Source organism: Merops nubicus, unplaced genomic scaffold, assembly GCF_000691845.1.
Source record: "Merops nubicus isolate BGI_N331 unplaced genomic scaffold, ASM69184v1 scaffold4950, whole genome shotgun sequence".
NCBI lineage: Eukaryota > Metazoa > Chordata > Aves > Coraciiformes > Meropidae > Merops > Merops nubicus.
Window position 1 is genome coordinate 37,127 of NW_008582014.1, and position 26,626 is coordinate 63,752.

General features: G+C 40.7%; 1 protein-coding gene across 1 annotated transcript; it reads right to left on the reverse strand.

The window, feature by feature from the left end:
• Positions 1–7,378: 7,378 nt before the first annotated feature.
• On the reverse strand, positions 7,379–26,211 carry SUDS3 (suppressor of defective silencing 3 homolog (S. cerevisiae); the record flags this gene model as incomplete). The annotated part of the gene is made up of 11 exons (XM_008936254.1): positions 7,379–7,723; positions 10,943–11,027; positions 14,923–15,028; positions 15,678–15,699; positions 16,580–16,641; positions 18,588–18,683; positions 21,732–21,888; positions 22,443–22,462; positions 24,646–24,717; positions 25,107–25,162; positions 26,142–26,211. Coding segments are annotated over 11 exons (845 nt in total), but the record flags the coding sequence as incomplete, so codon positions are not given.
• Between the last annotated feature and the right edge of the window lie 415 nt (positions 26,212–26,626).

The following is a 26,626-nucleotide window of genomic DNA, read 5'->3' on the forward strand; positions in this document are numbered from 1 at the left end:
GAGTGCTGTCTGCTGCTCACCCACAGCACCTCATTCCTTCCTACACAGAAATTCAGCTGAGGGACTTGCTCCTTACCTCAACACTCAGACCAGACCTACAAGCTTCTGCTTGTCTTCTTTTTTTTTTTTTTTTTTAAAATCCTTTCCCCTTCTCCCCAGGCTGGGAGCAGAAACCCTTCAGAGCACATCAATGCCCACAGGCATCAGCCAGCTTTCCTTCCTTCCTTTTGCAAACCATTAGCTCTGTGATGCCCTGGGAAAGCCAAAGGTGGTAGGCAGAAAGCCTGTGATCCCCACAAAGATGGACTTAATTGTCTCCAGCTAGTGAGCTCCACCTTGGAGGGAGAGATCCTCCTTTCCAAAGGAGCTCAGGCCCTCTCTGAGTTGTCTCACACAAAATCCTTCTGCTAGAATCTTTACAGACACTGTCTTTCCATATTCCACATCCTGCACAAGCAAATGATTAATTATCCCCAGGGAGCTGCCATCTGCCAGCTGATCACTGACAGATCTGCTGCACAGACCATCCCCGTGCTCTCCACCCACTGCAAAGGAAAACACACTCTCTTCCAAGGGTTTAGGCTAACACATTCTTACTTGGGATTTGCAACCAGCTTCTCACATTCAGCTACCAAAAGCAGCAGAAACTCATTGTCCAGATATCATCTGGTCACCTGCTCTGGACCAAGCCTGTCCAGCCGGTGGAGAAGAGACAAGAGGGTAACAGCAAAGATGATATTAAGTGCTGTGAAGTGTAGATGAAGTTCTGACATAGCTAAAAGCCTAAAGCAAAACTTTAAGGAAAATAAAGTAGCCTTACAGTCCATGGTATAAGCTATGTTAAGGAAGGAAAAGGGCATTTCCAGCTGAGTTATGGACACTGCTCTCAGCCTCTAGCAGACCATCACACTCCTCTGTCTCAGCCTCCCCAGCCGAGTGATCGAGTATGTTCTCACTTACTGCACTCTGTAGAAGCCTTTGAGATTTGCATATCAAGAACACTCCAGGGGTAAAATCCCTGCCAAGCCAGGCAGCAGCAGGCCAGGCAGCAGCATATTCATGTAGCTCTTCACAGCATGGCCCCTGCAGGAAAGCAGGATGCTCCTGCACTGATGCTGGCTTCTCCCACCCCTCCTGCTCAGCAGCAGATATTACCACAGCAACAGGAGACAGAGGAGAAAAATATTTCTCTAGAATGTATTGGGTTGCTTTTTAGTGGATTGACAGAGGAGAATGTTTTTTATAAATACATCCAAAGCACGTTGGTGTGAAATTGGAAATGAGAGGGGGTGGCAGCACAGCAAGAAAATACCTGGGGTGAGGAGGTGGAGCACACAGGGTCACCTGAACCTGCCCTGCACAGGCGCACACAGCTCCCTGCAGCACCACACGAGTGACACACGGGGCCACAGGCCCAGGAGACCTCCCTGGACAGGGGCAGCCCTTCCTGCAGTCCCCAGTGTTCAACCAGCTACACAGAACCTGCCTGGCCACACACCACAGTCATCATCTGAGGCACTGCACTGATTCCACAAGGTATTTGGCAATAAAAAGATCCAGAAGCAGTGAAAATGCTCACAATAATTGTTTAGAATGTAGCAAAGTCTTCAGAATTTAAGTAAGTCTGCAAGAACCACATTGAAAGAGGGGGTTGTAACAAGGCTCGAAGAGCAACAAGGCAAATGCCCCGTCTGGGTTTGTGCCCCTGCTCTGCTGACTGTCCAGTTCCCTCCCTCAGACCCCTGTTACACAGGTAGGAAATGCACCCAGCAGAAGCACCTTGCTGCTCTGTCATGCCACCCAGGCACCAGGCACACTAAGCCAAATTAAACCCTTAGACTTCTCTGAGAAAGTCAGCCTCAGAATGGCAAGGTGCCCAACCTCACTACGTGCTCCCCAAGCCCCTCGCTACACTGCTCCCAGCCATTCCCTCTGAGGACAGCCCAGCCAGCTCTCCAAGCTGCATCTCCCCTGCCCAGACACACTGCAGCAGCAGTCCAGGGAAGAGAGCACCAAGATCACAGCTTCGCATCCCTGTGTACCTGCTGAATACTCATCTTCCCCTTCCTGGGAAGGACAAGCAAGCATCTCTGCCTCCTCAGGTGGATTAAACCCTCAGTGATCAAAGCCCTGCTGTGGCAGAGCCACTCATCAGCTTGTCCCTTCCCTGGGACAATGTTTTTCTATCTTCAGGCAGAGACTAGGGGACAGACACTTCATTTCTGTATTTCACCCAGACTCCCAAAGCTCTCCTCAGAATAGTAATTTCAGTGAAAGAGGTAACAAATCAATAGTCTGAATTCTTTTAGGGGAGAACAAGACCAACAGACTGAGACAGGGCTAGTAACTATCCTGCCAGGTTCCTCACGTTATTTCCCTTTCCTGAACTGCAAAATTTCAGGCTTGGCACCAAGTGAGAACTAATGGATGCTCCAGTGCTGAAACACTATTCCAGAGCACACATCCCTGTGTAAAGCTGTGTGAGACCCTTCTGCCACCTCTCAGGGCCTTCAGGACAGTCTTAAACCAAGGAGTTTAGTAATTCCCAATTTCAATGCATGAGAGTTTTTAACACCAAAGAAATCCTTATCAGAGTTATTTGCCCCCTGTGTTTATACTCTTTTTGTGCAACTATTTTACATGATTCAGTATCATTATTATTCCAAGTTTTCCCATTACTGGATGCCTCATGATGTACAATGTTTGGAACACTAATCACATTATAAAAAAATATTCATGTAGCTATTAGCATACTGTTACTGAAATTTAGTTCACAGGCCAAAGGAGATTTCTTCCCCATAACAAATAATTCTTCAGCACTCTGACATGATCAGCAGCTACCTTCAATTACTTGTTTCAACAGATCACAGTTTTGTGTCTGAGATCCACTGCTTCCCTGGAGAAAAAAACAACCCACACCAAAAAACAGCAAAAAACTCCACCTACCTTTTAATTTTATGAAGCAAGCAGAAACAGAGTCCTGAGCCAACCCCCCTCCAGATGCACGTTCAGTCAGTGCCATCAGTCTGTTCACTTTGACACCTCTCAGTCACTGAATCCAACCAGAATTTAAACCATCAGACAGAAACCTTGATTTAAGGCACCGATTTAAACCTTCGTTTGCATTTTATTCATTAAAGACCATTAGCTTTCATTAACTGGGATAGCCATTAAAAGACATGTCTGCAGGTAATTACTGCCAAAAGAACCCTAACTCAATAAAAATAAGGAACATTAATAAAGTGAAATGGAAAAAAAAACAGTATGTTTCATCACTACTGATATTTTTTTCCCCCCCTTCAAGATTTGGGGCACAACACATGGAGACAAACTAGAACTAAATGAGAAGTGACAAAACCACCTTAGGCATATGAGACAACAGATAGATTTCAAATTTCACATTGATGAAATCAGGAGCAGTTTCCAGGGGGTTAGATCCTGGTTCCAAAGCCCTCTAAATGACTCAGAGCATTGCTATTTCAGGACCCAAGGCTTAGGTAACTCTTCTGTTGCTGTTTGGGAGTTTAGGCACCCATCCTGCTCATGGACACACCACTGAAAACATTCTGCATTTATGTCTTTTGCCACCTAAATGTTATTCACATTTTGACCCCAGGGTTGACTCCAGCATAAAGAGACAGGTACTTCACTTTGGCATTCCAAATTTTGAGTTGATGTTAAAGGTGTTTCCAAAATTCAGCATAAGATAAAAATAAGAGTTCTTTAACTGAATGAAACGTGACATTCCAGCAGCAACAGGTTTTCATCAGATCACAGAAAAAAATGGAAATACTGGTTCTTTTGTTTTCAAAAGACTTTAAAATATATTAAAATTTCCAGCAAACTTTAAAATCCCATTCAGGTTTTCTTAATCATTTATCATATACTATTTATGTCTGTGGAATAAGAACCTAAGAAGTGTTTTAATTTTTCTTTTTCAGGAAGAGCATCTGGTATTCACAAAGGTCACAGCAATTTCTTGCTCTCTCAGGCTTTATTCTCAGAAGTGGCCCAGGAATGTGTGAAAAACTACAAGCAACCATGACTTCTGTTGTTAAATAATTTTGTCTCTGTACAAAATTCCAGACTATACACATGAGCCAAGAAAGACAGTTTTTTATTAGCATTGAGTCCAGGAAAAAGCCTCTCTTGAAACCTTTCAGTGAGGATGATGTCAAGAAGCTGCTGGAATTTGGTTCATTTATCTGACTTCTCATCCATTTGAACATCTAAAGGCTGCAGGGGGAAGAACCTTTTTTTACTTTGCACTTAGTCAACATCACAGTTCATGTCTCAAGGCAACAAAAAGACCATTAATATGAATCAACCACCACCACCAACGTAATCCTCAATAAATGTCTATTTTTGGCAGAATGTTCTTTAAAGTTACTGTAACCAGGAGTTGAAACCATTTCTTCAAGTTTAATTCTCATGAACAGCATTTAAAGTACATCTTTTCATACCTGTAGCAAAGCCATTTCTGTCCACTGAGGGTTTGAATTCTTCAGCAGACTGATGTCAGACAGGCAAACAGCAGACAGAAAAGCCAATTTTCTCTTAAAATTTAAGCAAGGCCTTGTCCATCTCCTTGAGTAACTTGTCTCTGTTTTCCCAACCAGAGGCAGGAAATCTTCATTTCTACAGCTGATGTCTATACTCTGGATCTCCACATGCCTCATCCTCACCATGACACATTTTGAGCATCTTTCCAGGATTAAAAATGTCCTGCTGCCCTGAGTGCATGATACAGCTCTACATTTTTATCTCTCCCAGCCTTGTAAATGGCACAGGGCATTACAGAACCACCTGCCTGAAAAACTGAGACAGTATTCATGTACTTTGTTAGAACAGATCTGCTTTTGATGGTGATCAATGAGGGTACGAAATACTTTCATTAAAATAAGAATCTAAGGATGAAGCAGCCTAAAACAAAGTATCTTCAGCATAGGGGTAAAATTTGAGCAAAGAGGGCTACCAGCCCACACTCAGGCCTGCCAAAAGCAGCAACCAGAGTCCAAAGGTTGATTCAGGAGCACCAGGGCAAGGAGCTTACAGAAGGAAGTTGTACAAACCCCATGCACCCTTTCTGGAGATCCAAGACTGATTTGAAAGTTTGAGATCAAGTTTTAACAACCTCCATGCCCTGAAGCAAGGTCTGTTTACATAACTCATCACCCCAGTCAATACAACAGTACACTTCCTGCTCACTGTCCTCACTCTTTGGTTTTTCACCACAACCTGCAGTCCAAGGCTACACTGTTTGATTGTGCAGCAGCACAAGATGACTCCTTGTATCAACAGTAACCTCCTCAGCACGGCTGGGTGTCCACAGGGAGGTTACAGAAGAGGGAAGTGGTGCAACAGGCACACAGGTATTTTCTCCCAGAAGACTCTTCAAATTCCATTTAGGGTGTGAACTAGAAATGTGTGTCCCATCCCACCCCCACCATCCTCCCTACCCCCCCAGTATAAAGCCACAGCTGATGGAAAAACAGGCTTTTGGCTGTGAGAGCAGCTTTTCTTTCTCCCTTCTGCCAAGGAACAGGGCTGGTGAGCAGAAGCTGTTGATTCAGATGAAGATGTGGTGTCAAAGCTATATAATTAAGCTTACACAACGTGCAGCTATACCACGCCTGGCTCCAGGAGAGCTGCTGCACTTCCACACTTCTACCCATACCTCTGAAGTTTTGCCAAAACAGGTAAAGTCACAGCAGCAGAGAGCTCACATGCTGTTAGCAGGCTGGCAAGAGATCTTCCCCCAGCTTAAGCAAATTTTCCAGCTATTTCAACATACACACTGATACAATTACATACATAGGAAACAAATCCTGCTATTGATTTACCACTTTTTATTGTAAGAACTACGATGTTTATTTTAAGGCTCAGTGACAAATCCTGTTTGATACATCATCACCTTATTAAAAACCTGCCACACGTGCAGAAATTGCTAAGTTATAGTAATATGCTGTTAACTTGACAAAATACAGCCTGCTGCTTCCCACCTGACTAACAATGCAGCAAAGATGACACATTTTTGAGGGGTGGGAAACAGAAACCCTCTCCTCTCCTTCCCAAAACTCCAGCTGAAACTCTAAACACAGTAAAAATAGGTGTCTTGGCAACAAAGGGAAGACATCAGGATCTCAACCATAGCACTCCACTCCCCAGATCCACACACACACACCTCTCAGTTACTGGGATGTGACTGCCACCCAACTGCAGGAAGTAAAAGAAACAGAGACAGTCATTTAAAATACTCCATTTATCCAGGTATGAAAGAAAGGCTCGACTGATGCTGAACAAGAAGGCAGTTCAACAGCAAACACAAAAGATGCCTCAAAGGGACAGATACTGATAAAGGCAGAAATAACGTTTTGTCCAGGAATCCAGAGGAGCACAGTTCTCCTGCACAGAAGGCAAGGATCTGACAGCATTGCCAGCACGCTGCATGGTTCACACCAAAGCTGTCACACGTGGTATTGGTGGTTTCAGCCATCAGCAAGAGTGGGAACATTAAAGGAATGCCAGTCAGATCTTTAAACATCTGGGGAGGGAGTATACTTACGTCACCACTTGAGCATTTTCACTTGTGCTATTTGCTGGGCAAGTGTAGAAGCCCAGAGTTATCTCCAGTGATTAAAATACCCTTCAAAGGGAAACCTGTGCATGACATTATAGGGAATGAAGGTTCCAACTCTACACAACAAGTATATAAATCCTGCTTTCTACTCTGTGCTAAGCTTCCTTGAAAGACACAACAGATCCAGAATCTTCAGTCAGCAGGATTCCAGCATGACTCTAAGCTTCAGCAAAGAAAGTGCAATTTACCTTTTGACTCTCTACATGTGAGAGGTTATACTTGGACATGTAGTTCATATGGTCTCTGCCAAGTCCAGCTAATTAATCCTTTGGTTTATACTCATCTACCTGTTTCAGGAAATTACTTCAGCAAGCACTCTTTGCTTGTTCATTGAAGGGTTTTTTAATGTGGAGAAAAATGGAAGCTTCTGATTAACCACGTGTGACTGCTTAACAACATCAAAATCAACTGGATTTTCAGCAGCGTCTAAGCTACCAAAAAAGCCTCAGTGCTCAAGACTTTAAACAGTTCATCCAACAAAGCTGATGTCGTGTATCAGGTATTACAGATGCATCTCTCTGCTGCAGCTGGAGGCTGGCAAGATTAAACTCCTTTTGCCCAACATCTTGAGCCTTGCAGGAAAACAAACCTCAAAAGAATGAATAACCTCAGGTCTTGACAAGCAAAGCTTCTTCCACTGGGCTGATTCAAAATACAAAAGTTGTTTTCAACATGAGTCCCATCTATGCACTGTGAAACAACGATGAAAAAGGTATGGTGCAAAGTCTTCTTAAATAGTCACCCAAAATACAAAGAAAGCATACAGAAGCTTGATGCAAAATCCAGAAACAGTCCAGGGCAGTGCTTGGGTATCACTAAAGGTTTAAGGACTACTGGGGATTATGTGGCCAGCCACAAACTGTTTCAGAAGAAGTCATGGCAGTGTTGTCTGCTGCTAAGGTGAGTGAACAGACTCTGCCATTCCCTGTTAGAGGTTTGTCTATTGGTTTAAAAAAACCCCAAAGACCCAGGAAGATCATCCAGTCATGCAGCTGATCGTCGGCGAATGACAAACACACCTCGCTGCAGCTGGCCCAGGTAGATTCTCATCTTTGTGCTGTCACTGGTCTTCCTCACCCAGATCTGCATGCAACAAAAACAAAAAGGGACAGGGAGATATATTGGGGAGAAAAAGACAAAACCCACAGTGAGTAAAACACAGACAAATAAGTCCATGTATTTGTATTGCCAGCTCTGAACGTCTCTGCTACTCAGGGTGCACAGATGATTTAGCTTAATCCCTTCTCCCTCCTGACATTAGGTGTTTGCAACCCAAAGAGAAAATGAAATAGGGTTTCTAGCTTTACCCCCTTAGCTTCCTGCTCAAAACAGTCATCAAGAAAAATGACCCTTTCCAAGCATCATCAGGAAAGCAAGCTTCCTTCTGCTACAGCTTCCAGCAGAACTCTGGCACTAAGCTTTATCTAATCAAGAGTAAGTCTCTATAGATCCACAGATCATAAAATTACCTACCCTGAGATTTGCCCAGACAAGTAGCTATTAGTCAAATGAAAAGCTTATTCTGATTTTGTTCAGTGAAGCATTTTTCACAATGTATTAAATTGTATCTGAAGATACAAGGGTCTCTTTTTTAAACACCAGCATGGAAGAATTCACACAAGTTACCAACACAGTTTGTTACAAAGGACAAATTGCTGCCATGGAGCCAGCCACTCCATTTTTAAAAAACAAAAATCACTTTCAAGAACTTTATACCCAAATACCTACACGTTAAAGATCAAATCTGAGTGAAAACTCCTCTGCATTTTACCATTCTAGTGCATTTAAACATATCTACATAAGCGCATGGAAAATAAGAGTTATCAAGCTCCTACTAAGTACTAGTAGCAGTATTAGTAGTCTAGTACTAGACTAGACAAGTCCAATCCTGCCTACTGCAAAAGACTGTAAAGTTAGTGGTGAGTTGTGATTTATCCAAAACATTGGGTTTTTTAGATACCACACTAGCTACAGGCCTGTCATGATTTAACTCTGTTTTAATTATTAATCGACTTTACTAGTACAAGCCCTCAATATAAAATAAATGTAATATTTGCTTGCATGTGTACTTGAGTTATTTCTCTACACCAATTGATTATCAATGAAGGTGGATTCTATCTCTCCACTGCAAGTTTCAAGAATTTGGTGCTTTACTAACCCTCCAAAGATTCTTAAATCTACAAACTCTGAGCAACTTCACAGAACACACACGTACAGTTTTATACTATCCCAACATGCTGAATGGTGCATTTGTTTTGCCAAAGTTAGCTGCTTTGTTAAGTTCTATTTGGAAGAAGATTAAAATTCAATTTTACAGGATCACAATATCAAAATTACTTATTAAGGCTAAAATGTGCCACAGTTCAGAAAAATAAAAGCACCAAGTGTTCTCAACTTAAAGCTGCTGGTTTAGACATACAACGTATTTTGCAGTCAGAAGGTAACATCTATTAATTTTAAAGAACTGAAGGGGATAGTAAATAGAAACTAAAATCCATCTTTGAATTGTTTTTTTATTCCTAGACTGTAGAAGAAAAATAAGTTCCCTCCTTTTTTCAATTTCCAAACTGAGATTGCTGAATAAACCCATGGGAATAAAAAGCTTCCCTGCACGTACTGCAGAGTTTATTGTTGTCAGAATGCAAATGACTGAATTTGTTCCATGCACACGGCCAATGATTTCCACATTTGATAGCATTTGATGCACAGTTTCCAAGGAAATCACATCAAAAGTGATAGAATTATATTCTGTTTAGACCTAAGCATCACCAAGTCTTAAAAAGCTGAGGCCTGGGAAGATATTTTTGGTTTTGAAGGGGGATCCTCACAGCTCAGACTGTTGGAGAGGCCCCCAGCCAGTTACAGAACTCAAATCCAGTTTAAGAAAACTGATTCAGACCTTTGCAGGAACAAAGATGCCTCTGATACACTGTGAGCTGCTTCCTTTGCCCAGCCACAAGAAGGCAGCTGCATCCCCTAATACCTCTAGTATTTCTTAGCTGAAGTCTTTTCCCTTTGAGCATGGATGGAAATACACAGTGTCTCCCCACCAGCAAGTATTTTCAGTAAAGCTGCTTTGAATAACTCGACTTCTTTTTGCAATACCATGGGCTGGACCATGTGAGATGAAATCTGAGATGGGCACAGTGTACTCTAAGAGAATACCTTCTCATTTCAGGATTCTGTTAAGACTTTTTTATTCTTTATACTGTTGCAATGAACCATCACAGGGCAAACATGTGCTGTTCCTCTCAAAAAAAACCCCACAAAACCCAAACTACACCTCCTGTCTCAATTGAAAGTGCAATTCATGCAATAATAATTAACGGACCTCATTTCCCTCAGGCTTCAGGTAAGATGCTCCCAAATGATTGAGTTTTAAACAATAGTAACTTAAATATAGCACTGCTATTTGATTAAATGTATCCATTAGCATGCTGCTACTATCACTTCATCTAAATAAGCAACCATTCAGTGCAACAACTCTTACTGCAAGGGGAATATTTGTGACACAAAACATACCCCATATGCAATTCATTTTGTTGAAAATAAAATATTTTCCCTTTGCTGGCAGAACAAATGAAAGTTACTTTATTGGCTGACTGAAGAGTCCATGCAAGTCAGTCATTTCTCTCCTGGCAGGGTCTGGAATCAGCAAGCAAAGAACAAGCTGCTCCCTCTGCCCAACAGATGTGCTGCTCGAGCACTTATTGCCAGCCAGATTCACATCAATCAGCACACACCTCTCCTCACCCCCTTCTCTAAGCCTTAGTCATTAGCCACAAGGAGATTGTCTCAGACAGATGTCTCACCTGCCTTGTCTCCCAAGTTGGTGATGAATGCTGCCAGCTTACTTCACCCATGTCCTCCACTTAGCAGGAAGAATTGTCTCCCTGTGTAACAGCTAAATTTGGTGACAAAATTTTCTCTCTTCTGAATTTGCAATGGGATTTTTATTTTCCCCATTTTTCATTAATAACTGTATGTACTTTCTTGACATAATGGAACATAGGAATGCAGTGCCAATGAGCTGCATCACATCAGTTCACCCCATGTTTTCTGCCTGCCAAAATACTACTTGCAAAAGGCAGGAACATTCTTTATAAACACGACAAGTCTCTTCCCACCTCAGATCTGGCTCAAGAAGAAATCTCTACTCATTTTTATCTTTAATTTGTCTTCCTTAGACACCAGACAACTACATCTTTCTGAAAGTAGTGCTGATATCCTCTTAGTCCTTACCAGAGAGCTGTCTACCCACGGCCTTCCCCACTGCCACGAAAAACACCACAGCCCACGTACCTCGTTGGCACCCACAGAACTGATCACACAGCTGATCTTAGTGTTCTCTTTGGACTCCAGGTAAATAGCCTGACTCTTGTGGTACCTGCAAAAAGAATTACAAACACACACATGAAACAATTAGCTGTCCAAAGACTGAGAAATGAAATGTAAGATAATGCTAGGATTCTACAAGCATTAGGATGGAATAGAGGTGAAGTCCACCCTTTTTCCTTCCACACCAACTTCCCTATCTTTGCCAACACAGCAGGTGGTCTGGATCTACACACACACTGTGCATTGAAATGAGGCTCCAGAATGCATGAAGCTCTCCCAATTCACATACAATTCTGTACCAAGATTACTGAAAACAGATTTCATACCAGAAAGGAGAGGCAGAGTACTAAGCCCCAAGAGAGGAGAACACTGACTGACAACAAGCCCGTTTCAAGAGTTAGTCAAACTAGCCTTTCATACGTGAGACATGGGGCTGATTTTAGAAGGCAGCTCTGTATTGTGTCTGATAAAATGTGACAGAGCAAATAACAGATACTCCAGTTGTTCACATGCCTCCATACAAAGTTACTAGTGCACCACCAAAGTGAATTGCACTCAATTGGTGCAACCTGTCAATTGTTTAAACAGAGACCTCAATTTTCTAATATTGTTTTTGTGAAAATACCCAAAATGGTAAGTGATGAGTGACTGACTCTGTAAGACATTGTCTACACCTGCCATGAGGAGGCTGTGTTGAAGCATATCCATCTTTTCCCTGCCTTCAGATCCTAATTTAGTCATATTTTTAGTGCATCTTGCATAGGACAAAGCAAAAACATTGAAATTCATAACTCTGAACTGCTCGATTTCATGGTCTTGCCTTCTTTGCAGAACATGTTTCTGCTAAGTGCTGCAAAGTGTGCTAGACAAAACTCCCCAGATTATGGTTGTTCTGCCTAGGAGAGTTCCACAGGCAGAACTAATTATATTGAAACAGGTTAGTTTTAAGTAAATGAACTTAATCAAGAGAGCAACAGAATGTTTTATAGTTATAAAAACATATTTCCACCTTTACCCTAATCATGATGGACTTCATATAGAACTGGGCAATCCAAGCTGCAGAATCACTGCACTGAGACTCTCTCAGTAACTACTCAGTATGCAGGTCCCTGCAGTCTGATTGGCTGACAGCCATTTGTCAAAACACACTGATTTGCATAATCTTTACTTATTTCTACAACAACCATACTGTAAATATGGAAATCTTCCAAGAGTTTATTCCACAGTCTCTTCTTACTGGCTTGTGTACTCCGAGTGTTCATGCTGCTTGCCAGTAACAGAACTCACAGTGTCAGCCTTCCAAACATACTAATTACCCACAGGCTGGCTGAGCTAACAAAAAACCCCAGATCCTGCAATCTTCAGATACTTGTGCCTAACTATTACTGCTCCTCCTTTATGTTAACAGAAAATGTGTCAGTGAGTCCAGGGCAAGGCAATAGCAGCAATGATCCAAGTCAAAAATCTATTTACTGAGCCCAAAATGATCATCCATTGATATAAAGGAACAACTACAAACCAGACTTCACTAAAAGACGACATCAAAATCTCAGTCCAGCAGTGCCCTACCATGCCAAGTAACTACTGAGAATTCCCAGTGCAGAAGATACTGCTGCACATCCCAGCTCTCAAGTGATACCTGTGCCTGCACAGATAATGAAATCATTTTTCCACTCAGAGCTCTTTCTACCCCATTTTTGATTATCAGTGAATTCCCAAGCTAATGATACACAGGAAGCTGGCTTCAGCCCCTGGATTTCACACCACACGTTACCATCCATCAGTAGATCTGTGTAAGGTAAATCTAGACAAGGCAACAAGTTAGTTCAGCACTTCTTCATGGAAGAGTGGCACAAAGAGACATGAGTCAGCTGAAGCCACAGTAAGCTGGTACCTCTCAGTTACACATTCAGCCTTCTGCTAGGTCTATATATCCACAGGGGAACAGAGGGGTAGAACTCAGGGAAATACTTCAGATAAGAAATGCAATGAAATTTAAGTTGGCTTTCAAGAGAAGGAAAGTGCCAAACAACTCTTGCTCTGCAGTACACAAGTGAAACAAGCAGAAATGATTCCACTTTCTGCTACAAAATATTTTGCTGAAAGGCTAGGATTTTTTCACTGTATCTCTGTCAGAAGATTGAAAGAAATCACTCTGCATTATTGTAAACAGAAAGCTAAAAGCAAAAATATGGTCGTTTTACAACAAACTATTTTAGGATCTGACTGGGGTAGTGTGTAAAGAGCAAATTGAGAGAGTATAAAAACCTGAAGTCTAATTCCACATTCATCTGAAACTCCCTATACAAAGCCTCCACTTTAAAGGCATGTTTGGAAAAATCTCTGCAAGACCTTAGGGAATCCATAACTAGCCCTAAACACTCACAGTTTTGAGATCATTGTCCTTCATGGCTGCTGTCAGGAACTGGAGAACGTAGTCACTCCTGAGCTGCCAGTTTTATTATTTCTGGTGCATGCCAGCAGCTGCAGCCTCAGTACACCTTAGAAAAAATTACCCTCCCACTATCAGGAGTTACTTCAGCATTTTAAAATACCAGCTACTTTGCACAAATACTATTACTAGCAATAAAATAAATAAATAAATAATCTAAGCAGGACTATTACAGCCAAAAAAATGTAAAATACTTATCTTAAAACAGTGTAAGAACAAGGAAGACAGGAAAGGGAACAGCTGGAATTCCTGACAGTGAGATCCACATGACACTTGAATTCAGCATATAACAGTATCTGTTAAGTGTTTCCTGTCCCAGCTAGATACCCTCCAGAGAGCCTGTGCTTTCAAGAGATTCAGCTGGGCTCACGGAAGCTCTCCCTGGTTTGGTGGGAGCTTTACTGACAGATTACTCCAGAGAGATGCTTCAAAATTCTGAGGAACAGTTTATTCATCCAAATATATTCTAGAGGATAGCCACTTTACACAAAAAAGTTACTAAAGGGAAAAAAAGAACTTATTTGTGAAATGACAAAGTGGCCTGTTCTGTTCATGCCTGCTTCATGCTCCCATGAAGCTGAAGCTCCAGGCAGCAGCTTTTATCAAAGCTGTATACACTGAACCCACGATGAAACTTCACTGTCAGAAGACCAATAGAAAAGGAAAAACTGACCAGCTGTTGGAGATGGCTGTTGTGTACAACATGTGCTTCACCCCTGTCATTTTCCATGATAAAATTGCAACCTCTTCACTTGTTATTTTGAGCCACCAGAACACCAAAGCAGGCTACAAATAAGCATGTGACTTGCAAATTGCTTCCTGCTCAAGGAGTTCTAGATTGCCCCCTTGATTATCCAGTTGTGCACGTCACACGGATTAAGTGTAAGACCTACTAAGATTTCTCTGCAAAATTTGATATTTTCCTTGTGTTTTGTGAAGCTTGCAGAGCTATATGCCCATAACACTTAAGAGAGCTAAATCCAATCAGTAATTCCAAAGTTGCTTCTCCCGTGTGGGTTTGATCTTTAAAGGTTATTTGGATTTATTAGAAACATTTTTCATTCTGCTCATCTGGTGCACGACATTTCTTCTGCCACCTTGTGGAACAATGGGCCAGCATCCTCCAAAGCCAAGCACCAGGACTGTGAATCCAGCAGTCAGAGTGCCTGTATCCCAGCTGACCAGTTTCACAGCTACATCACACTGTGCCTGGCTCTCTGACCTAACATTAGGCTTGACAACAACCTCTCCCAAGTGTCACAGTGTGCACCACTGCCTCCATAGAAAAGATTTAAGCCTCCTTTTATTCGAGCCAGTAGCTACTTCTGATTTGCCAAAGGCATGAGGATTAGTCCTTGGAGGCAGCAGCAACCTCTCCCCAAAAACATTTTGTCCTCGAGTTCTTCTGTCAAAGCAGTTTTTCTCTGCAGTCTCAGTCTCCTCACTACACAACACTCGGACTAACTGAAACCAGAAATCTGCCAGGACTTACCATCTTTTATCATAGTAGAGTTTCCCATCTTCTATCCGGGCTTCAAACCGCTGTGCTGGAGACTCTGCTGGTGTAGCTGGGAGGTGTTCAGGAGAGGAGGGAGAGGCTGAGAACAGGAGAGAGATTGCATTTAAAGGGCAGCACATGTCCACCACACATGAGAAAAATACTCTATTGAGACAAATAATTCACCCTTTACCTTGAATGTACAAAGGATAACATTCACTAAAATAGAACATTTATCTGAAAAAATCTTGACAGGTAGGTGACACAGTCTGTACTTGATTTTAATTCTGAAGTAGTTAAATAGGGTCAGTTAGGCAAGTTACTACCACTCTGTCTTGAAATAAAGTGTGCAGACACATCTAGAGAGTTGAAGGCACGAAAACCTTTAAGTGCTTGATTCTTCCATCTACCTGACAAGCAGGCAAGCTGCTCAGATGCAGCTGAATATAATGGAAAAACATCTCCACACAGTTAAGATTGTCCCATGCCCAAATGTTTCAGACAACAAAGATGCCTGTGAGTCCCTCCCCACCCCCAACAAACTTCCACACAGAGGAAGAGGCTTCACACATTCCCTGCAGCAGCTACACACAGAACAGCAATTACAGTCAAAAGAATTATACAGTCAAATTACAAGGTCAGCAATTACACAGTCAAATTACACAGTCAGCAATTATAAAGTCGGTTTACAATAGAATTCTGTTCAAAACAGCATCACTGAACAGGTCGCAGTGCAAGTGTTAACTCACCTGGTCTCTTGGGTGATTTGAGCTACATGGAAAGAGAGCAGAGAAGTGTTAGAGATCTGACACCAGCCATGGAAGTCTGCAGTAATAGTTTCAGATAGTCTTGCTTTCCATGCTCTAAATGCTTCTCTTTTTAAATAATTATGAAACAACATATCACATAACCAGAACAGCATGCTCTGAGAAGCCAAAGGTGTGGCTAACCAGTATCACCATGCAAGTGTACTAATTTGAGCTTTAGAGCATTCAGATCATCTACTAGAACAAGTCAATCCCAAACCCATCTAACACTCTATTTTTGAGCATGATCCAATGTAAAATAAATCCAAGAGAAATTGTTACAGACACCTCAAGAGCTGACATAAAACCCATGTTCCACAACCATCCTTAAAAGCCTTAATGAGTAGTCTCTATAAAAAATTAGATATGGATATATAGCCTTAAAATGTTGAGCAAAAAAGCAACAGGTTAACCAAACCCAGAAAAACTGCACCCTATCTAGTACACTCCATCCAGTTTGCTGAAGTGTTGCAACAAAAAAAAACCCCAAAACACTAGAAAACCAATGCCATGCTATGGCCTAAATTAAAGGCAGCCTGTGATCTCTCAGAAAAACACCTTAACATCTGTTCAGGCATGCGGGGGAAGAAACTCTGTAAGACAGCTCATTGCTTGGTTCAGACAAAAGGCAACATTTTTAGATGATAGTCATTTTAATTAGGTTAATTAAACCTGTTAAAATAAAAAGGAGATAACACCTCGATAGATCTTCTATTGTGTTACTTCAGAAAGCCTACTGGGATGAAACAGTCCCACTTCTCAAAAAGGAACATAAACCAGAGAGCCCTGTTCTTTTCAGGGGAAGCATTAGATTTCTCTTTAAAATAAAGAGCAATAATCCCTACCTTATTCAGTGTCCTCAGGTCCTCCATTATTTGTTCATCAGTCAACAAATAATTGAGCTGAGGTATTCAGAATTAAGGTTCTCATAAGGTCTTGACAAGCAAGGCTAAAATTTAAAGGTCAATGATACTTCACTTGACTAAACGTAAGCCAAGATGTTTCTATAAAGTTGTGTAAGATTTTAGGAAGTGTCATACTTGAGCTTTTTTTGTCATATGAATTAATACAAGTCTGTGTCCACAAAGCCTCATATTTAGCAGCAAATAGAGTGTAAAATCATTTTAACTTATCCAAAAATAACCATCAGTGAAAAACTTTTAGTGCATTGACATTTACTTCATGGAGGCATCAAGCACAAGCGTTTTCAGTGGTTTTCATCTTGCATTTCTGTAGAAAATCTGGGAGCTGAAACAGAACAGACTCACTTCATATTTGTACAACGAGGCCAAATCTCACCCAAGCCTAGGAAAAGAAACAAAGAAACTCATCGTTTTGCAGCTCAGTAAGCAGGAAGAGAGAGACAAGGAGAATAGGAGGAAAGCCCCACAAAGGAAAACAAACAAACAAACAGAAAAATCAAGCTGGAGGCACAAAACACATCCTTATGTGACTGAGGATCACTAAGAGCCTATCTTCATGTGAAAACCCAAAATCTCAGAACACAGAAGTTAGTGTATGACAGCCCTATGAGAGCTTCACTATCATTGTGTGTAGTTTTACTACTGCATCTTCCTACCTCCTTTTTCTGCTGCTCCTCTGTCACTTCCACAGCAGAAAAACCTAAGTACACAGAAGGAAAACAACACCCAAAGCTGTGGACCCCCACTCCAGCTTGAATTTTCCAGTGGTTCTTCAAAAAGCTGTTAATTCAAAAGCATCCGAAGTATTAAAGTTAACAATTTCCAGGCTGCATTTTAAGGATTTTAGTTCTGATGGACTTTAATCCTCTCCCCAGTGAGGGAAGGCAGAGTTTCATACAGTGGCTGCCATATCATGCCCAATTAGTAGGTCATGTTCAGTATGAAACTCATTTATTTTGGATGAGATAGGTGCACTAATAAATGATTTTTTTTCTCCCTGAAAGAGTGAGCAGAATCTCTAACCAGAAAGAGGTTAATTAAAACTGGAGATGCTTGTGACCATTGAATAAACTCTGTAAGTTCAAGTTTGATATTGCCTGCAGAAGATGTGAGTCACTCAGAACTGCAAGGTAAGGTTTTTCTTAAATCCGATTTAAGCCATACAAGTTTGAAACCTAATAATAAGCCTCTGCAAAGCAAATACCACTGCCTTCCTTCCCAAGAAAATTTGATATACACATAGAAAAAGCACCTATCATCACAGAAGAGCTAAAAACATATTTCCAGAAGCCAAGGAACATTTTAATTATAAGAAACATGCAACACGGCAGAAAAGAAGGGATAAGTTTTTTTTCTCTCTCGTGTGATATATAAAACCAAGATGGATTTTCATCTTTTGTATTCAAAGAACAAATCTAGCACTCCTTGCTTTTGCTGTGCATCTCTCTGGATTAGAGATCTGAAGCTTTTATCTGAAATGGAAAAACTAGTTTGATATGACAAATATGATGTTTCTGACAAATGTTTTGTCACACCTCAAAATGAGAAAAGCTTTGGATCACATAAAAAGCCATTTACTATCTATGGAATCAATTACCTAGGCATTTATATAGAATGTTCTTGTAAAGTTTTTTTCCTTTGTGAAAAAAAATTGCCTGAAGAATTCAAACCATTCTCACTGATAATAAAAATCAATAAGTTATCTCACAACACTTGAAGTTCGTTAGGATACTGAGGGATCTCCAAAGGTCAGTCATGTTACATTAGTTTAGCATGCATTATAGAAGACAAATTGTGCTTTAGTATTTCCTAGATCAAAATCTGATCCTAGCACCTCATTTTACTTTCCTTGCTGTAGAAAACAGCACAGGAGCAGGTAGCACACTGGCTTCCAGCACAATAGCCCTCCAATGACTCTGTAAAAGGATATCAGGGGCAGGTTTCCTCCTCTTGTCTGGGATTGGAACTGGATCATTTGGTCGTCGCCTCAGTTTCCTTGTCATAATGGGCTTCACTTCCATTGAATCTGTAGAGTAATGAAGTTGGAGAGCTGATAAGACCAGAGGAAAAGGAGTAAGAAGCAGCAGCTTTCTTACAAGGCACCAGGTAAATAATCTTTCCTCTTTCATACAGAAAATTGGATTTTTTTTTTTTGGTGACAGCTTCTAGTATCCAGGCTGGAACTGCTGCCAGAGTAGCAGCTCTCTGTCACGCTGGGTCGCTGTTCAGTGACAGTGCTGCAGTGCCATGGTTACAGCTTTCCCTGCCTGGAAGTGGCACAGTTGCTCTGGGGGTGTATTCCAGCTGCTTCAGGTACAGATAACAACCACAACCATGCTACAAGGATTCAGGCAAATTCCTTTAATGCTATCTCCTTTTGAACAGATGATTTAGAAGGCAAAGCTCAGGGATTTCTTTGCTAACAACACTTGGGTAGTTAATAGCATGTAGAATACCAGCTACAGATCAGTTGCTCTTTTTCTTGCCTTCCAGCTAGACAAATAGCTGTGTTGAACACAGATAATCACTGCATTCAAGACTGACAGAAGTCTGCTGCAGTAATTTTCAACACAAATAGTAAATTCAGATTATCTAAAAATGTTTCAAGTTATGATTAATTAAATGAACCCAATTAATAACATGCAGAGCGGCAGTTGACAGGAAATAAATTGTAGCATATGCACTGGGGAAAAGAAAAAAATCTGTGTAAAACTGAAACAAGTCTCATCACTGAATAATTATGTGAAATTAGTTTGTCCAAATGTCTACAGGTAGTCTTAACTGAACTACTTAAACTCTCACAAATCATTCCTTAATTTATGAAGAGATCTTGAACTGGCAACCAAGAGACTACATCTTAAATGCTAAACTCATCATTTCAGCTCTCTTTTTATGTTCTGAGAATTATTTGCTCATCTTCAAGCACACCTGAATCACACCCTAGGTAGCACTTGAGTCTCTGGTGACTCTTTGGCTCCCTCTAAATGCTGAAATCTTGAGCAGTTATGCCTGGTCAAAACACACCAAATTACTTTTCTCCTCATCTCAAGGGTGAACAAGGATGATCATGCTGCACATCAAGGGAACACAGAATATGATAAAAGCTTAAGAAAAAGTGCCACCCACCAAGTGTTTGTCAAAAGAAACCTTATCTCTAGGATTCTAAGCTGAATTTGAAAAACATTGAACTTTAACAGCCCTGAAGACAGTAAAACCTTAACTTCTGTGTTGAATCCAAACCTTTCCTCCCATGTAACACTGATCTACAAGAGCCTTGTAGATCATTTTGGTTTGAAGTATTTACTCAAGGAGATGTGCAGCCAAGTCAAGGAGGCTGCTTCTCCTTTTTAAAAATTAGTTTCAGATGTCAAAGAGCTGTTATCTACATTGCTTAAGATGGAAATAAGGCAGGGAGATTTTTATTTTCTCTGTCTTAGCATCCTGGATCTTACACTTGTGACAGGTCAGCTGAAAGTGGGCACCAAATAAGTTCACAGGGAAAAAAAAGCAGCAGTTTGAGAGTCTCTTATATTTACTGTTAAACATTTGAAGAACTTCACAATTCTTGAGAGATCCATGAAAACTTTATAAAGGAAATTTTGAAGAGCTGCTAAAGCACCAACAGACTTAAGCCTCATGGAAGACTGCATTTCAGGCTAATGGTTCAGATCCACACAACACAACAGTTAAAACCCATCAGGTCCACAGCAGTTCAGTGCTCTTATTTCCCAGCCAGCAGCACATGCTCACAACACAATCCATAACTTCTAAAGAGATCACACTGCACTTCTGCTAGGCTGGAAAGAAGGAGATAAGGGAGGGCAGGCTGACACACAGGGTGGATCCTTCTCCAGTCACTCACATGCTTCTGCCCAGAGTTGTATCAGACCAACCAGCTCATCTCTTCAGGACACACGACAATGGGAACACACGTTTCCCTGAAGAAGATTCATGTGGTCCCCAAATCAGACTACTAAATACTTCTTTTTACCTCTCCTCAACTTCTTTTTCCCTTCAACTCTGCAATTCCAAATCCTGATGTGAACAGCTGATAGAAGAATTGGATTCCTTCAGACTCCTAGAACATTGGTATGCAGACTTCCAAAGGCAAGATCTAGCTGGATCCTGATCCACTAACAAATACTTGCTTACAAGATTCCTAGTGTACCCCAACTTAGTAGTGAACAGACAGAGGCATAGGATAAAACCAGGAAAGTTAAGGCTAAGGGACAGCTTGTAAGATCAGACTAGACTTCATCTAAAAAAAAAAAAAAAAAAAAATAAAATCAGGGAAGCTGCATAGCTCAAACTGTTTGTCACACCAGATTAGCCCTAACAATTTGTACAAACCCAAAAACACTCTTGAATAAGTCCAAACAGGCTTTAATTCTCACTTCTGAACACTAATTAAATTATTAGCTTACATAATTTCTGTAGAGACTATTTAAGAAACATAAAAGGTCTAGCTCATGGACAGGCATCAGCGACACAACCAACACTATCTGTCCATGAAGTGAGATGTGAGGGAGCTGCTCATAAAGAGAGAACCAAATTAGACTTTTGGTTCAGTATCACAGCAACCTGATTTATGAGGGTGGCTAATTACCCCTCTAGTACACACACTACTGTGTGCCCTATTGCAAAGGGCATTGCCAGGGCATCAAAGGTAACTGGTCTCGTGAAAGAAATCCATCCATTTCAAGTCCATTTTCCAGAATTTGCACACAAATGTAGCTCACAAATCTATTTTTCTGGCTTTAAGTAGCCTATTTCAAACTTTACTGTTTGCCTTTCTACAACTCCTTGACCATATTACTAGAGAAAAAAAGACACAACCTTTACAGGCTGGCACCTGACAGGTTGACATTGTGGCATTGTGTTAATAACTCAGGTCACTGAATCTGATTAAGAACTGCTTTTTCCATTAAAAGACCACCAACTTGTGTTCTACGTTGTAGTATCTGGAAAGCTGTAAAGCCTTCACACCAGCTGTTCTGTATAAAGCAGCACTGCCACCTTTATATCTCTTCTTTCTAAGCAGTAGCAAAGTGGGAAAGACAAATCTTGGTTTTACCTCCTGTTAATTCCATGGTTAGCTTTTCATTCTCAATCATCTTCTTTTTCTCTTCCAACTCCGCAATCAAATTTTCCTTAAGTTCAATTTTCTTATCTTCAAACTCTTTTGCTGCTGCCTTCTTTTCCTTGACATAATTTTTTTCCACCTGATCTGTCTGATGGAAGCCAAAAGAACAAGAAGGTTCACTAAGGAAGCAATGACTCAAGTGAAGGGTATCTCTTTCAGCTGCTGTATTGATCAGCTTTTCAGTTCAAAACTGTAAGCAGTTCTAAAGATCAATATTGATAATTAAACAGAAAACCATCTAAAAATGACTAAGCAAGCCACTATACTGGCAAAATAATTCATGAGTTTTAAAAAGCATTTTAATGTTGCCTACTTTATCAAGTCTGTCACAGAGAGTTTAGGTTTATAAAGAGCATTGTCATTTATTACCTTAAACAACCTCATAAAACAAGGCAAAGGCACAGGCAGCACACCACAGCCCAAGAGCAAGTATTGCCTTTAATTCTATCTTAATGATAAAATACAGAAGTTATTTGAAGTAATACCAGCAGTATTACTCAAGGGTAACCACATTGGCTAAAGGAAGAAAATGTGCTTGTTTTCCCAGAAGGCTTAAAGACAAGTACTCATTGATGAAGCAGTAGGTTTATACTTCTTCCATCTAGTTCATAAAATATATTTTGAGGAATTAAGAATACTTACTTCCAGCTGGAGGAACAGTTCTGAAAGACAAGAAAGCCTTAATTCATTATCTTCAAAGATGCACAGAATTACTTCCCCAACATTTTAAATAATTGAGTATTGCAGTGAACCAGTGTATGTATTCAGCCAACCTCTACTCTCACATCACAGTTCTACACTGAAAATAAGGTAGCTATGAAAAAATTCCACAAAAATACATAGTTTTCTGCAGACTGTCAGGCAGATTTGCAAGGCTCACAAAGCAGTATCACATACTATTCAGTTTAGCTACTATTCCTGGGAGTATTAAGCATGTAGACCATTTTTCTCCCACTTTAATTACAATCCATTCATTTCCGAATTGACTGGTTCAGAAAGAATCCTGCAGCTGTTAGAAGACATCTACTCAACTCACACCTCTGATTTCAGGCTGTTTACACCTGAGAAAACAAGCAAGGGAATTGTTACCTATCACTGCAGAGTATGTCCCATCACATGGCAGTGATGAGTTCCAGAAATCATTTGCCTCATCCATGATCTGACTTGGAGTCCTGCTACTGAGGTTTGCAACTCCTAACAACTTGAAATTAAGCAGGATGGGACCCTTCTTGTATTTTCTCAGGATGTAATGCCCAAAACAAAGTTTTCACTCAAGACAGCAGCAAGAAAAGCAACGTAAGGCACCTGCTCAGTCCTCAAGTCACCATACTGCACCAGCATATTGAGCTTTGGCAACACTGACATAAAAGCTTCTGTAAAGATCCCAGGCTTCAAATACATTTCAGAGAATGCTGTAGCAGCAACACTGTACTACTGTGATTTTTTTAATTAAAAAAACCCCAACAAAACAGACCCCAAAGATGATAATGGCCAACATCAGTCACACTTGGTTTGCAAAGGTCTCTACCAATTGAGTGTAAAAGCAGTATTATGGAGGTAATCAACCACAGGTAGAGTTAAACTGCTGCTTTAATATCTGTGAATCTTAAAAAAATAGCCCCCACAGGCCCAAAACCTCAACAGGGGAAGGATAAACATAAAAGCCCATTCCTCCTGTAGCACTAGGCAGCTGGATTTTTTTTTTTTTTTTATCATAAAATTGAAAGTTATCACCCTCTGCCCTCCTGTGGTGGAAATACCTTGCTGCAGCACTGCTCTGCCAGCCAGAAACACAAGTTTGCAGTTAAGTTCATTTTATCAAAACAGTTCAGTACTCCTAGAATGCAGCTCTAGTGTATGTGCAATTCACCTGGGAAGAGATTCTTATGAAGAAGTAGTTCAACTCACTTAAACTCCTCAAGCAAATCCTTTACCACTCCAAGCACTTTCAGAAAGGCATTATTTTGTTCAAAGATTGAAGCACATCATCCATCAAACAACTGCCCCTGCTTCTCTATCCTGTTTTCTGGAGCAATGGCCCAGGCATTACAGCAGTCATCCAACTTTTCTGAAGGAAGAACAGCTGCATTTCCTATTTCCACACCATTGGTTCTATAAAAGACCCTCCTTCAGTATCCAAGATAAGAACTTACTGGAAAGAGAACAAGTAATAAAGAGGGAGGGTGAGCAAATGGATTTGATTTCCAAGCCACTTCTCTGAAGTAACTCAATAAAGGCTACTCAGAAGGGCTGAGCACTAACCACTTGAAAAATTAACTTGGGCCTTTGCTCCTGGAACAGAGCAGGACACAAAGCACAGAACAGTGCTGTGCTCAGCAGCACAGCTACACAGAGCAGCAGCTTTGGCAGCAGAGCTGCTGTGTCCATTGTTCCAGGGCACAAACCAGATCCCTGGGAAAGCATGCAGCCTAAATTCCCATTCCTGCCCACAGAAGGAAACAGGGCATGGGAAGGTTTGGGACAAGCTGCACAAAAGAACAAGCCAAAGTGGTCAGGCACAGCACCTGATAAAAACAACTCTTTTTTTACTGTCTTATTACTTTTGTGTTTATTTTTTTTGGTGCTGTTTCAAATACTCAAACTGTTTATTGCTGTTTCATAAACAGCCAGCAACCAATGCTGATAAATAAAAAAATCAAGATAGATCCTGTCATGCTTTGTGCACTCTCTAAAAACCCAGCACTACACCCCCAGAAGCAGAAGAACCCACTGCTCCAGCAGCTTCTTTTCTTTAAAGGATAGAATTATCCCCGTTTTTCTTCAGGTGTTATAAAAACTCTAAATTGAAGCTGTGTGCAGCATCCCAGAAAGAAACACAGCTTACCTGCATTTCGTATCCTCTCTTTGTACTGCTGGTCCAGCTTCTTCATTCTTTTTTGGTATTCCTGAAGAGTACCTAGTTGAAATAAATTGTTGGGGGAAAAAATTCCAGTGGGAATCCAAGTATTAAAATTTTCTCAAGGAGCCATGCACCACTTGAAACACCAACACTGGTGTCTAGAAAACTACAGCTCTAGTTTGCTTATTTTGTTAAGCACATTGCTTGTGGTTTTTTTTTTTTTTTTTTTTTGGAAATAGACTATTCCTTTTCAGAAAGGTTTTAGCACACAGAGGCTTCACTGCAAGTGTTCAGAGGGAAAAAGGATGCAAAGTGTCTGTATTTTTCACTCACTGAAAGCCAGCACTCAGTGCAGGATGCTGTGTCCATCTTTCAAAACCCTCATCCTTCTACAGCCTTTGAAAAGTGCTGAAAATTGAGAAGAATAAAAAGGCTTCAAAGCTCACCTTCCTGCAGCTGCTGCAGCTGCCTCTTCAGAGAGGCCAGCTTGTCCTGGTACATCCTACAAAGGCAGAGAGCACACAACTTCATTTTGAGAAACAAGCACACAGTTTATTTCACTGTTTTGGTTACAACCTGATTAGATGAAACTTAAAACTTCAGAGGAACTTCAGGAAACCAACAAAAGACAATGAAAAGGCTCAATAAAACTCAGATTAAAGGTTCATCATTCTGTCTAGAACCCCTGCCACCCCAGCATTTTCAGAATGCACACAAATTATTTTTGGAACAGTTCAGGGTAACAGAGGATTTTAATTTTTCTTTAGCTCTACAGACACCACAAACTTTACAACAGAATCATTCTCCCTCTTTATCAAGTCTTGGTATTTGTGTGTTAGCTCCCTACGTATAAAACAAAAGACATTTCCTCACATTCATCTTGACATGATTGAAAAAAAAAAAAAACACCAAAGTCTATTTTTGGTCTTGGTGGAAACTTTTGTTTCCTTTACCAAATATCTGTGGTTTAACACAGGTCAAGTCTTCCCAACCTGTATGAAAACAGGTCCCTGCCAGTAAGCAAGAACACAAATACTGCAAACACACCTAAATACCACAGGAAATTATTTCAGTGGTGCCATCTCCTTGGGCAGGACTGGCATTCTGTTCTTTAAGGGATTTTAACAGGCTTCTGGCTTGGCTTATTTAAAGTAGATCTTTAATTTTAATTAAGGGATCTGTCTGCAGGAGGATTCATTTGCAGGAAAACTCAGCAGCTCCCAGAAATTTGTAGTTGTGTCTTTATCCAAAAAAAGCAGCAGCATTTAGTTTCTTAAATACATATAGAACAGAGGAAGTAACCAAGGAAAGATGAAATACAAGTATATGGACTTGTCAGCCATTACAATGGGCTAGGCACTTAAAAACCCCAATCTTGGCCTAAAGTACTGGCAATTTTTATGGAAAAAAAAAAACCTAAACTAAAAAGAGACCAAATGAACAGAATGCTATCTTGCTTTTGATTGGAATGGGTTACTCACTGTTCTTTCATTTCTACAAAGTCCTCTTCCTCATGTTTTGCCAAGTCAGTCTCACTGGCATCCTCAGTGTCTAAATGAGGCAAAGAATCACTCGTTAAGATTAAAGAGATATTAAAAAAAACCCCAAAGTATTAAATGATTTGAAACCAAACCAAAAAAATCCCCAAACCTCAGGCAATTTAACCTCAAATACACCATAGATAGGTCTCTGGAGAGATGGATTCAGAAGTGAAATGAAGCAGCTCTGCTCTTTCTTGCAAGCTGACCTATGTAAATCCTCCTCCTCTGGTGGTTTTACAACTAGCTTACACCAAGTCTGAACAACTTCAGCTTAAGATAGTCTGGTAACTTCTTCCCAGTTTAAGACAGCAGGTTCTACATCAACACTCACACAAAGGTCAGAGAAACAGTCTAAAGACTCTAAAAACCATTTCCCAGGCTTCTTCCATGACCTAACAGACATGGAAGGCAACGACTGAACCACC